Raw genomic sequence first — 14,767 nt, forward strand, 5'->3', positions numbered from 1 at the left:
CTTGTCGTCGGTTGACCGGTAAAAGGGCGCGTAGCGTGGGTGCTGGTAAAAAAGGGGGAACCGAGAAAAACGCTTTTGAAATTTTAACACCGACTTCAAGTGCTAAAAACGTCAATGTTTCTATATTCTATGTTGCCAAAACTATTCTTAGAGAAAGATATTTACCTGATTTATTATGTTCTCAAATTTATTTGTAAATAAAATATCTCTTTTGCTACACTTTCTTTTACTGGAAACAAAAAAAGCTTGAACACACAATTTAACTTCCCGGCAAAAGGTAATGTAGTACTATGCAACATTTTGCCAGGCAACCGACGTTGTATCGTTCAGTAAAGCCTTTTTATTGCCTTTCCAGAGTCTCATTCCCTGTTAAACTGTTTTTCTTCAATTGATCTTGATAGCAATTTAGTGCAAGCAGAATGCCTGCCCTTTTTTCTCTCCTATAATACAATGAGTCAAAAGGACAAAATGAGACAGCACATTTGTGAATACAATCTCTATGGGTTTGTATGAACTAGTGAACTTTGCATTTATACTCAATCTGATCACCACTAATGTTTGGAGTGAGTGCCCTCTACAGGTGAAAATGTTATAGTCCTTATCCAGACACAGCTGGTGCCTTGTACCTCCAGCTTTAGAAAATATTAAATTATTAGGTTTTTTTCTTTTCTTTCTTTATCCATTTATTCATTAATTTATTAATTTGTTTGTTTGTTCATTCGTTTGTCAAAAAGCTATAGTGAGAGGTACTAAAGTACAATTACATGTACATATGATCTTTTTTTGTAAGTGTTGAAATTATGAATAAAAATAGGAGAGCAACTTAAGAAAGCATTTTAACAAAGCTCTTTATTCAGAATATTTATTTCATATTTCTTGTTTATGAAAAATGATACGTGAAAAACTCAGGATGAAACCCCCCCCCCCCCCTCAATTCCTCCATCAATCGTGTCTGTAAGGCTTATACAACTTTTCATTGTAAAGAGAGACTGGTCTCAGTTTTTTTAAAAGCCAACTATTTTGTAAATCTGTTCTTTTCCTATTCCAGCTTTCGCGTCTATATTGCCCAAGACTCTAAATGCTAAATTCATAATGTCCTTGGCATTATCAGAACTAATTTACAGAAATTGAACAAAGTTATCCTGATACACTGTAGTGTATAGGCTTTCCTCACAGACATCTAGACAGGAAATGTTATGGACAAAAGTAGTAGTTGAAGAAAGTGAAAGGAATTTGATTTTTTTTCTTCTTATAAATACCTGTCTGCATGCTCTCGTACTGTCTCAATAGACCAGTTTAATAATATATTCACATTTTATGCAAGCTTTTTAAATAAAGGTTGTTCTTGACAACCTGAGAGACTGCCTAAGGCTTTCCCAACATAGCAACAAGTAATCTATGCAGACTGGATTCCAAGTATTGTAGTTCATTTATTGATAACAGATTATTGGAATATCTTGTTACTAGGTCCCCAGGAAAGAAATATCCATAGATTTAAATATGTTACTAAACCGATCTATTATATACCGTATGAAAATGAACATGAATCAGGATATGTTAATTGTCTATAGATGGACTTGGATGAATAATGTGTCGGGCCTAAATCATGAAAAAGAAAATGTCCCTATTTTAATCCTACATGAGGTTATGGTTCACAGACATGACTCTCGCACTTTCCTCAATTTTGTTTGGTCTCATGCATGCCTGTATAAAGTCCCCTTCCTATCGCTGAATTTTATTGCGTGTGAATGCATCCAACTCTGGATGATTTAGTGTTCCAGGCTTGTCATTACCACAAATCGCTGAATTGTATTCCCATAAGAACGCATCCATCCCTGGAAGGTTTGATGCCTAAGGCATGTGGTTACCACAAATCGCTGAAGTGTGTTGCCATGTGGACACATTCATCCCTGGAAGGTATTGCCTTTTGTGATCACAAATCACTCAATTGTATTGCCTTGTGAACGCACCCACCCCTTTTAGAGTTAATAGTGCCTGACGTCTATCGCTCTCACAAATCACTTAATTTTACTTTTATATGAACACACCCATCCCTGGAAGGCTTAGTTCCTAAGGCATGTGGTTACCACAAATCGCTCAGTTGTAGCACCCAAAAAACTCACCTGCATGTACGTCAAAAAGGTCGAGTGGATTAGGCCGGGAAAAATGCTCAATTATGGTACCCCGTGAAAGGAGGCTATGGTAAGCGCAGATCACTGACTAGCATTGCTGTGTTAACGCACTCACCCCAGGAAGGTTGAATGCCTAGGGCCTGTGGTTAGTGCACCTGTCTGTGACACGCAAAGCCAGGGCCTCGTTCAGATCCAGGGTTACCACCGCCGTCAGGGCCGTCCTGTCATATCGTGTGTGCTCGTTAGTCATCCCTGTATGACAATGACAGACCTTGAACTTGTAGCTTCCCTAATTGCATATTAAGGATGAGGGGGAGAGAGAATAAAGGTGTATGTGTATTAAAAAGAGAAAGAGAAAGAGAGGGAGGAAGGGGGAGTGGAGAGAGAAAGGGAGAGTGGAGAGAGAAAGGGGAGGGAGTGAGAGAAGGGGGGGGGGCAGACTGAGAATTGTACAACTGCACAAAGGATGATCAAATTGAAAGTCAGACTTTCAATTAATGGAGGTGTTTCCGAGGAGGGAATTAAGCAAGAGTTTAATAGTGGGGTGAGTGTGTGTGTGTGTGTGTGTGTGTGTGTGTGAATGTTTGAGTGGGAGAGAGAGAGAGAGTTAGATAGAGAAAGAGAGAAAGAGAGAGCGATAGAGAGAGTGAGAGAATGAGTGAGGGACTGAGAGAAAGAGAGTGACTCACTCTCCCATCAATGCACACTTCTTGCGAAGTCACACATTTGAAGGGATGAGGAGCATCTTCAAAGTTATGAAAGTGTTTAATCAAGAAAAAGGGAGAGAAAAAACAAAGAAATACACCTGTAGAGATAGACATAGAAAATATATTGAGATACAGATTTAAAAGAGCAAAAGGAAGAGATAAAGAGAGAGAGAGGGCAAACGGGAGGTAGAGACAGATAGAAACTGTTACCTTGATTATGGTATGAGCAAATCAAAGTGACAAAATTAATCATTCATTTATTCTTCACCATCAATTCAGTGACATATTCACCATCAGTGCAGTGACAGATTCACCATTAATTCAGTGACATATTCAACATCAACTATCAATTCAGTGACAGATTCACCATCAATTCAGTGACATATTCACCATCAATTCAGTGACGTATTCACCATGAATTCAGTGACGTATTCACCATCAATTCAGTGACAGAGTCACCATGAATTCAGTGACATATTCACCATCTATTCAGTGCCATATTCACCATCAATTTAGTGACAGATTTACCATCAATTCAGTGACATATTCACCATTGATTCAGTGACATATACACCATCTATTTAGTGACATATTCACCATCAATTCAGTGACATATTCACCATCGATTCAGTGACATATACACCATCAATTTAGTGACGGATTCATCATCAATTCAGTGACATATTATTCACCAACAATTCAGTGACATATTCACCATCTATTCAGTGACATATTCACCATCAATTCAGTGAGGTGTTCACCATTAATTCAGTGACGTATTCACCATGAATTCAGTGACAGAGTCACCATGAATTCAGTGACATATTCACCATCAATTCAGTGACATTTTCACCATCAATTCAGTGATAGATTCACCATCAATTCAGTGCCATATTTACCATCAATTCATTGACAGACTCACCATCAATTCAGTGACGAGTTCACCATCAATTCAGTGACAGATTCACCATCATTTCAGTGACAGATTCACCATCAATTCAGTGACAGATTCACCATCAATTCAGTGACATATTCACCATTTATTCAGTGACATATTCTTTATCAATTCAGTGACATATTCACCGTCGATTCAGTGACATCTAGCCCAATGTCAAACATTATTGAGCACCTTTAAAATTGTAGCCGTTCATGAGAGACGAAAGACGAGAGACCTAGACCCAATTTTTGCTCTTGAACCCTCACGCTAGATCGCTGGATAGTCTCGTTGAGCGGAAGCACCCTTCAAATCCCTCTAACATCAAAATTTATCCATCCTTCCCCCTCCGAAGAGTTTGGTTGTGTATCACCCATCCCTATCCTTCCCGTCCCCCAATGTCGTCATGTGACGTTGACCATGTGATTCATGGAGGTCACCAACAAATCTAGTTCAGCGATAGCCAGGGTTAAAGATAAGCTGGGTGATGTGTGTAAAGTTAAAAGGCCTGTCCTCATCAGCTCAAGATTACCAAATAGCCCGCTATTTCTGATTTGGGAAATTACCCCGAAGTTACAATTCACGTCTTCCTCAGCTTGAGACTTGAGATATTTTGCTCAGCGTTCGTGCATAGTGCGAGTCTTCGGGCTGGTGAAGACGCACCAGCTTAATAGCGAGATATTTTGCCAAATAGCGGGATATTTTGCAAACTAGCCCAAGATATATTGGGATGATTATCTCTACCAAATATGCCACTAATTGCAACTTCGGGCTGATGAGGACGCAAATTAACTGGATAATTTGTGATCTGGATATAGTTCAAATAGCAGGATATTTAGCAATCTCGAGCTGATGAAGACAGGCCGAAAGTCTCTTAACCCTGATCGACAAGGAATTTTGTGTGTGTTATTGAAATGATAATCAAAATGTTCACTGAATAGACAAGGTGGAACAGACAATGTGGAACAAAATGTTTCATGTGATTCATAGGAGTCCAATGTTGAAAGGTTTGACAGATTTGTTTTCTTTCTTTATGGCCCCACCTGGGGCATGGAAGAAATACAGATAAATGGTACAAAAATATGCTTCAACAAAGACAGTAAACAAAGAACATCTCACAAAAGAAAGGTTTTTTGGCAATGTGTTCATTTGAACCAAATTCATGACCCCATACCAAAACTTTGCATAACCTTTAATGCTATGTTATGTTTGCATTTTAAAAACAGAAGTACAAAAAACACATATAAAAATATCTGGATGTCAGATATAATTTTCCAATTAAATTACACACTGTATATACATATTTTTTTCCTTTCTGTACGAATGATTTGAGTTAACCCTTGTGGGGCAGAGACTTTATTTAAGCATAATTCAATAACAGGAGAAGAGATCCATACACCACATTGAACTGTGGGGATGTTTTTTGCAAATCTTTAATTGATCTGTCAACCAGAAGTCGTCTTATGACTCGGCTATCTTCACCAGTAAATGTTAATTACTAATAGCACCTTCGTGAAGGAGGGGGACAAACACTTTAAGTGAATACATCCCATCACCTTCACCCAAATTTGTCTAATTCTGCAAGACATGGAAACACTCAAAAATACTTTGAAAGTAGAAACTCGCCTGACCCCAGCTGTCCTATATAGTTTGCAGTGGTCATTTTTGTAGCAGGGAACTTTCGCTTACTGGTATTGCAAAATGTCGATGACGTAATTGACTAATTTAGCACTGCTCAGGGAAATTTTGGACAACTTGAACACATTCAATTTTCTTTTAAATGATTTGTTTGGTAAAGTTTCTGGTTTGTTTTAGTCTCAACAGACTTTGCTCCAGATGTTGTTGTAGATCGAACATCATGTTTTAGGCTTGCTGGTTTATGATGCGGCAAAATCGGTGGGGTCTCCTTTTAGGCTTTAAAAAAAAAAAAAATTTAAATCTTCAAATGACACTGCGAAAATTTACCCTAGCAACACTAAACATTTTAAAGCAGTCTTTCAATCTCTTCCATTTCGTTATTCCTTATTCTGTATTGTTCTTTTATTCTTTAGAAATAAGTGCAGATAAGATATATGCAAGATATTGTAGTAATTAAGAGGATAATTGGGGTAAAATGAAGGGTTGTTGAGAAAGGCTTTTATTTTGAAAAAAGTACAGAGTGGAGCCACATGAATATGCTTTGCTTTTCTTTTCTTTTCCAATGTATCTCCTTCCATTTCTTTCCTTTCTAATCCCCCATGTTCTCTTTAATCGAATTACGCAGTTTATGCAAAAGTTTTCCGCATGATACTCTAGACTCTGGGTCGTTGTGCATGTGACTTATGTGGTTTCCTGCAAGAGAAAGTATCTCCATCATAGGCCTGTTTACATCAGCTCGAGTTTGCCAAATAACCAGCTATTTTAACTTTAAGACGCAGGATATTTTCCCGTTGCTCGAAATTGCATCATCACCAGACCGATTCGCTCATCACAAACTACAGTGTAGCTCGAAAAATAAACCAGAGATTGGCGCATGCACGCGCACTTCAGAGACCGACTGTATATAAGGGCACAGATTTTAGGTTTTACCCGCGCTGTAAAACATGTGTCGTACACACATGTATAGTTTTTTTTACAAACACTGAAAACTGGAAATCGTGCCTGGTGGGATCGAGCAGACTTCGTACTTCTGTCTGATGAAGGCGAGTGCAAATTAACCTGTTATTTCGCAAATAGCAAGCTATATTTTGGAAAGACCAAGATGTCTAGGGATATTTTCTCGACCAAATAACCAGCTATTTGCATCTGCGGGCTGATGAGGACGCAAATTGACTGGCTAATTTGAGATCGGGCTAGTTAAAATAGCGGGTTATTTGGCAAACTCGAGCTGATGAAAACAGGCCTATTACATAGAGGACTGTACAAACGTCTGTGTGTGCCTCCTGTATTTTTATCCTGAATCACTGTGCTGCTTCGCAACCAACACTGAAAACATCATTACGGCTGCTTTCACACCAGTTATGTTATCAATTTTTCAAAGAACCTAAGAACACTTGCAAAATTCTAAAAAATGTTATGTATAGTAATGGTTCTGGTTTTCTCAACAGACTTTGCTACAGATTTTGTTGTAGATTGAACATCTGTTATTGTTACCCATTAAGGCTCATTAAGATGTGATGGACAACAACTGGCAGGGGCCTTCGTTGATACTAAATGGATTGTCCAACATCTTTTAGGTAAAAGGAGCCACTTTCCTAAGCTTTCCGGGCCAATTTCTGAGCCAGTTAGATCTATTAAGTGCTGTGGAAGTGTAACCCAAGAACAGTGAAATCTTTAAAATAGTTCTTCTATCTACCGGTAATAAGATCTATACATCCCTTGTCTGCCTTTTATTTGCGCCCTCTCCTACTACTTTTTTGTTGTTGAATTCAAGTATAAGAAAACTGGCCCATTACACCTGAAAGTTTTGATTCTCTTAGTTGATGTAGCATTGAGAATTATGATTTGATGAAAAATTCCCCCTTTTCTTTCTTTTGCATTGGTAGCCAGTTGAGCTTCCAATCATTCTTTTTGTTCACTGATTAAAAAATCACCCCAAAAAATCATTCTGATGATAAAGTTGTTCGTGATAATGATAATGACTCATCTGTTTGGGGCTAGAGGGACATTAACTCATATTTGAACAGAGAGTTAGTGCCCTTCTGCTTCTCAATACACAAAATAATGATTAGTAATTAGGACTGCTAGATAATGATCCCCTGATGGAAATACAGTCAGGTCTCTGTATAGAGTTGCTATGGTGAATTTCCTCTCAGAGGAAATTGTAGCTTATTAGAAATTTCGCTGAAAATGTAAATGATCTGCTTTCTATGGTGTGACACATCTTAAGTTAAGTACTTAGAGTTATGAAACTGAATAAAATATTGAGACAAAAAGGGATATCATGAATGTCATAAATGAACAATATAAGAATCATAACAGAACTACAGATTTGTTTGTATAAAACTTTTTAGTTTCATAGTTTTTAATATGCAGCTACATGTTTGCAGTTTGTAATAGAGTTTTGTTTTAAATAGAAATTTGAGCATTTGCTATGTTGCAAAGTATTTGCAAAGTATAGATGTATGGAGTCTTTGTCAGCCCTTTGGCTTTTGTGAATTTGACCAGTTTTGTTTGAGTGCACAATGTGCATACACGTTAATATTTTTTTGAACAAAAGAAATTGGATTGTTTGTAATAAAAATTATGTCAGGTATGACAAGACTTTGTTAAGCCAGAGGTATTTATTTGTCAAACCAGAGGTGTTTATTTGTTAGATTATTCAGTTTTATATGATTTTGCAATGGTTGAAAAACTCAAAACCAAAGAAAATGCATTGTTCGTGACTAAATGTCATTTGAGCATGACGATAATGAATTAAATTAACAAATTAACCGTCAGTGAATCAGCGTGAGATAGTGAACAATGTTAATAAAAGGGGAAATTTCTACATGGTGTGAAACCCCCTTGCAATGACCTTTGGTTGAACAGGGTATGGGGAGGGGGGCAACTGAGAGAAGCGAAAGTAAGAAAAGCTAAGAGATGATTCAGTTTGTCAATGACTACATATTCATTTCCTCCCCAGCTCACCCTCACTTCCTGTGGCAGGAAACCCCCCTCTTAGGGTGAATGGTATAGCCCATCGAGTTGTGAGCTTGTTTTTCTTGTTGTTCTCTATCTCTTGCAAGACTTTCTGCAGCTGGCACATCAACTGCAGTACGTAACTTTTCCCTTGCAGTTAATAGAGTGGGCTTGATTTTCATGCCGCTAGGGAATAGGAATTCAACATAGTCTCCAACTTGGCCAATCATAAGTTGTCTGGTAGAGACTTCATACAAACTTTTCATGCCACGTAGGGTTACAGTTGCAGGTACATTTGTGCACCCCGTTTGCAGGAATCACCAGGAACAAGCCCATTTACCTTACAGGAATGATATATGCAGTTAACGCACGACGGACGAACTACGACTAACCGCTGCTTTGTTAATGACTGTCATGGGATGTGATGAATATGCTGATGAGGACTTCCTTACAGAGATCATGGTGATATGACGTGCCGCCGCTGGGATCGACTTGTTTTGTTTTTATCTGGAAAGATCTGAGACGGTCATGTGGTGCTTTCCAAGTCACGTTTCGCTTTAAAGTTCTGTGTGCTCTGCGGACGTCAAAGACTTGCCAAGTATTGAGCAGTTTGTCAAGGAAGGCGCAGCATTGCCAACACACAATTGACATGGTTTCAGGGAAAAACAATGTATATATAGGTTTATAACCTATGACGAAAGGATATATTACACACGTAGTATGATGTTAAGTCTATTGGACTTTGGAAGCGTATAAATAACTCATTTTTGTCTGGCACGATGTTGGATGTACTCTGAAAAAGTGTATTAAGACGGAAGGTTTGAAAGGTTAATTTCGTGAATTTCAGACTCTGTGCTGTACCCCGTGGATATCATGTTCATTTGAAACTTGTCAAGTTTGTCGTTGGGGATATTTAAGTGTGATTTGTTATTCCAGAAAGGACACGATGTGCTTCGGATTCTGAATTGTCAGCTAGGAGTATAACAGGATCATGCATGCACATAGTGCCAAGCTCAGCCACCCTCATGGGTCTGGGAAGAAAGCAAAGCGATCCCTCTCTCATGAGCATATGCGGACACACTCAAAGGAGAGCAAGGACCAACCGGACCTAGGGGGTGCAAGGTCAGGCATGGAGCCGAAGCCTGTGCCTCATCCGATTGATATTTCTTCCAACCATCACAATTATGCAGAAGCACACCCCAATTTCCAGGATGGGAAGGGGAATTTCTTGAGCAGGGATGGTCTAAGATTGAGCAAGGAAAAACAGAGGTCACATGATGCTCCATGTTCACCAAGGTTTAAGGAATCGTACATGCACCTTGCAGATTCCAGTGGCTCACCCCGATCTAAAGATTCTTACATGCATCATGCAGATTCCTCCAGATCTCCCAGACTTAAAGACTCATACATGCATCATGCTAAGCCGCAGTCTCCCAGATCCCCCTTGTCTCCAAAATCGCCCAAGATCAAGGATTCCCATTTCAGCTTTTGGCCGAATTCCCCAAAGTCTAAAGAATCATACACGCATCATGCAGAAGTTCCGAAGTCGCCAAGATCAAAGGAGCCAAATAGACATTCCGGTCATGGACACCAATCCCCAAATGCAAAAGATGTGCATAGGATGCAGGATCCTGGGTCCCCAAAACACAAAGGGAAAGACCCACATCATCAATGCCCCTCAGACGCTAGTAGTAAGGATTCAAGGTTCCAAAGAAAAAATTCTGCAGAGAAGCCTAGCCCAGGAAAGGGCGGTGACATAGACAATCAACATGATCCTTTGGTTCCTGTGCATTCTGGCTCGCCACCAGTGATACGAGCAAAAGATGCCAATGGACATGTCCAGCTTCGAGAGGCTTATGCTCATCGAAGAAGAACGGGTGCCATGTCCCACCCAAATCTCCACCACAAGCACCTCAACGGCTGCAAATCTAGGGGTGAAGACCCTCGCGATCCACCATCACCTGAACTACCAGCAAAGTCTTCCCGGAGGAGGGCTGCTAGCTCAGAGGACACGACTACCATTGGACCCAAGTCACCAGACCTAACTCCACTGATTATAGGGGTGAGGCAAAGCAGTGAATCTGTGGAACACAAGAGGCAGTCATCATCAGCTCCAATTTCTCCCCAGAGGTTTTTTCAAGATAGCCATGACTCTGCTGGACAGAGTTCCCCAGAATTACCAGCAAGGGCACGTCGTAAAAAACAAGATAAAGCTGGAAAATCAAATGCGCACCAATCTCCAGAGCTGCCACTACGTGTGAATGGAAAGGAAAAGAATTGCAATGTCTTTGATAGTTCAAAGAAGCAAGGGCCAAATGCAAATCATAAAACTAATGAAAAAGGTGTCCGTCAAGATAATACCAAAGATGTGTCGGAAAATAATTCTTCCGTTTTCAAAAACTCTGATAAACTATCTGACGGTTCCTTTAAAGGGCTGGAACGTGATACCCATTCTGAAGTTGGGAAACAGAAGAGAAGTGATAAAGTGGACCGTGATGTCGTTGTAAAAGAAGTAAAGCCAAAGGTTACTGATCAGTCAACCACAATGTCAATACCTGTTATTGTAGCTGATAAAGAAGCCAAGCCACTGACAGGAAACAGAGTCCCCTTTGGGGAAGAAAACCAGAAGGAACTCCTGGACATGATTGACAATGATTGCAGGACCAAGCTTCATCCAGGACGCCTGGATGATCGTTACCTCGGAGGAGGTATGGTCGGTGGCCACCTTGGTGTCTACCGGTCAGCCTCAATGCCAGGGTTCACTGACAGCTCCCGTCAACTGGTCAGTCGTGCCACCTGCATGTCCAGCGGAGGTGGTCTCATCAGTGGCCTCACCAGGAGCTCCATGACCCGCAAAACCTTACGTCAGAAGCAGACCAAGTCGTGGACAGGATGTGGTGATGGCTCTCCGGGATGTTCCGATAACTGGAGATTCTGTCCGGTGCACAAGGTTGGTTTAAATGTACATTAGCAGTGCATGTGAAATTTTTCCCCCTCCTCAAGAAATTGTTGAATTGGAAAGGGCTGTAAACATGCCTGGAAACCTCTGTATTTGCTCTAGCAAAAAAGAAAGAAAAAAGAAAAAGAAGTTTACTAAGAAGACTTCATTTTGCGTGGGATGCATGTATGGGGTGAGGGTGATGTTTTTACTAGGATTCTGCCTCGTAGTTCAAGGTTGAAGTTAGGAATTTTACCAGGCAGCAAATGTTGCTGGAGCATGTTTTGTAAAACCCATTCATTCTTTAGTTAGTATACAAATAATACACAGCAGAGACAACCCTATGTCCCAGTATGAAAGGGTCAAGACAAAAATTTGGAAATCCTTGGAAATGTCTGAGGTGCCGACTCAAGTACATATGTGAATCATTGCTGAGCTCTCGCTGCTCTTGATTCAGTGACCTGTATATCAGTAATTGTAATCTTCTTTTGGTTACTGGTCCATGGATGCTTAGCACATGATCCACTGGTGACTGCATTGGACTTGCATGTACCTTTGGTGGTCCAAACCATAAGGACAATGTATAGAACAATCGAGGGTAGTGTGATCTGAGTTTGGGTGCTTAAGAAGTGGTTTCATTTTTTATTTATTTATTTATTTATTTATTTATTTTTTTTTTTTTTTTTTGGGGGGGGGGGGGGGTATTAATGATATATATGCCGGTATACTTAAGATAGGGTGCTGCAAAATGCTCTAAAACTGGATGCATTATGAGAGGGTAACTGATTAATATAAGGAGTTTTATATACTCTTGTATTGCTATTGAAACAATTTTGTTGGAGTCAGAGTTACTTACATGTAACTCACTATCCTCCACCAAATAGGCCCCTTGATTCAAAGCACGTGGGACTACATGTCTACAGCGCTGGTAAATCAATGTTGCTTAGATCAGTTTCCGCTGTTTTAGAGGCCCCACGAAATGGAGCACATGGGACTACAAACTTCTTTAACTGGTACAATTTTAGGGTTTCCTGCAAAATTTTGAGTCATTTTGTCTGGAAAGGGAGACATTCTTAGAAGCCTTTCCGCCCGGAGCATTACCATGAGACATTGATGTGACAATTGCTCTAGTGACATTAGCGCCAAGCTTTGTTTTGTTGTGAATGTAGCATTAGGATTACTCTTTGGTTTTAGGTTAAAGCCCATCTGCACGAGTTTGGCCAGGAGGGATTAGACCACCCTGCAAGGTCACTGACAGGTGGTTATCTCATCAAATCAGCTCTCAATTAACATCAGAAAAAGGGCATCATGGGGAATCAAAGGGTACCGCTTAGGCATTGTTGGCTATACAGAGGGCTCAAGGAGATATAAGTAGTGCAGTCCCACTTTAAAGTTAAGGAGTTATAGGGTTATTACGCTTAGTGTTTGGTTCAGGGTTAAAATCTGGGCCAGCAGTACAATTGTGTTTTAAAGCGATACTGCACAGATGGACTTTCTGGTGCATTATAGTACATTGTGGTTTAAAGTAAAGATTAAAATTAGGGTTAGGGTTACATGTAGGTGTAGTGTCTGGTCCAGGGTTGATGTTCATAATTGGTTCAATGCAGGATATTTACTGCGGAACAATTGTCGCCTGAGCATGTGTCATAGAATCCATCATACCCCCACCTGTGAAGGAAGAAAAAACATAAAACAAGGGCAGGTCATTTTCATAAGTGGCAAAAAAAAGAGAACGGGAGATTAAATGTGATGAAATTAAAACAATGATCCAGTTGAGGTGGTTATAATGAAGATGAAAGAATGCTGCATGTATCTAGGCTAGTAGACTTTCAAATGTCACAAGTAGAGTAGATTTAATTGCAATCTGCCCTATATTCTGGAGACAAAATGGTTTAAAGTGATACTCTAAACTATGGTGTAAATTAGGTCCTCCAAGAGCTACATTTCAGATCAGTCCCTTGATGAGTGTAATGGACTCCTATAATTGATTTCTTCCACAATTTCTCAATTTTAAGCCCTTTTCACACATGATAAACATGGCAAAATGCAGAATGCCATGATGTATCATAGTGCTCTTCAGATCTGTGTATCTTATAACATAGTCCTACATGTTTGGTTCGCCGGGATCTGCAATTTAGACCAGTCCTGTTTTGCGTGTAATTGCCTCCTATTATTGATTTCTTCCCCAACCTCTTCATCTTGAAGTCTCTTTTACCCCCGATGTGATCAAATTTTGGAACAGAAAAATACGCTGCAGCAAAGTGCATTTTTGTATCGTAATATATGCTTTAGATTTCAGTATCTTATACCAACCATAGGTGTGGTGCGTAACGGGTTGTGTTTGTGTGACGCTACTGCTTCTTAGCCTTTGCCATTCAGTCACTGGTAGGAATGTCCTATTTTTTCTATTTTTCTACGGTGGTATTCTTTTAAACCGTTTATTTTGTTGTGTCTAAACGAGGCTGTCTAGGTGTGAAGTTAGGTCAAGGGTATGGCAGCTGATATCCTTGAGCTTTGTCCATTTTCTTGCAGGATGCACATCAATGACCTTGTCAACGTCATTGTCCCTGACCCTTATTTCACAAGAGGATGGTTCAGATTATGACGTTGTAGAACTTTCAGGTGCTAGCGATTATCATGAAGTGTCAGGATTGGGATATTACTCTGTTCTTTCTCTCTCCATTTCTTTCTCGCTGTCTTTGATTTTCTTCAATTTTACAGGTATGTAAACGTCATTATCCCTGACCCTCTTTTAACGAAAGTAGGTTTCGGATGATGACGTTGTAGGATGTTCAGGTGCTAGCGATTATCATGAAGTGGCAGCAGTGGGATATTACCCGTACTCTGTTCTCTCTCCATTTCTTACTTCTCTCTGTCTTTGATTTTCTTAAAATTTAAGGGAATTTGAGTTTACCAGTAATAACGTCATTGTCCCTGACCGTCATTTAACGAAAGTAGGTTTTGGATGATGACGTTGTAGGATGTTCAGGTGCTAGCGATTAACATCAAGTGTCAGGATTGGGATATTACTCTGCTTTCTCTCTCTCTACATCTCTTTTTTTCCCGCTTTCTTTGATTTTCTTAAATTTTAAAGGAATTTGAGTTTACCAGTAATAACGTCATTGTCCCTAACCCTCATTTACCGAAAGTAGGTTTTGGATGATGACGTTGTAGGATGTTCAGGTGCTAGCGATTAACATCAAGTGTCAGGATTGGGATATTACTCTGCTTTCTCTCTCTCTACATCTCTTTTTTTCCCGCTTTCTTTGATTTTCTTAAATTTTAAAGGAATTTGAGTTTACCAGTAATAACGTCATTGTCCCTGCATGACCCTCATTTACCGAAAGTAGGTTTTGGACTATGACGTTGTAGGATGTTCAGGTGCTAGCAAGTGTCATGAAATGTCAGGAGTGGGATACCCTGTTCTCTCTTTACCATTACAGAAACTTAACCTTGC

The 14,767-nt window shown here is 39.8% G+C and overlaps 1 protein-coding gene across 6 annotated transcripts in view; it reads left to right on the forward strand.

The window, feature by feature from the left end:
- Positions 1-8,427: 8,427 nt before the first annotated feature.
- Positions 8,428-14,767, forward strand: part of LOC589178 (cGMP-inhibited 3',5'-cyclic phosphodiesterase A) — a 34,865-nt gene continuing 28,525 nt past the window's right edge. For 4 of the 6 annotated variants that reach the window (XM_030988008.1, XM_030988012.1, XM_030988014.1 and 1 more), the window contains exon 1: positions 8,428-11,322. In XM_030988008.1, coding sequence (XP_030843868.1) covers positions 9,364-11,322 — 1,959 coding nt within the window. In that variant the 5' untranslated portion in view covers positions 8,428-9,363. The remainder of the gene's footprint in view (positions 11,323-14,767) is intronic. The other 2 variants (XM_030988011.1, XM_030988013.1) reach the window with 1 other exon arrangement.

This window comes from Strongylocentrotus purpuratus, unplaced genomic scaffold (genome assembly GCF_000002235.5).
Source record: "Strongylocentrotus purpuratus isolate Spur 01 unplaced genomic scaffold, Spur_5.0 spur5_scaffold_17, whole genome shotgun sequence".
NCBI classification, from domain to species: domain Eukaryota; kingdom Metazoa; phylum Echinodermata; class Echinoidea; order Camarodonta; family Strongylocentrotidae; genus Strongylocentrotus; species Strongylocentrotus purpuratus.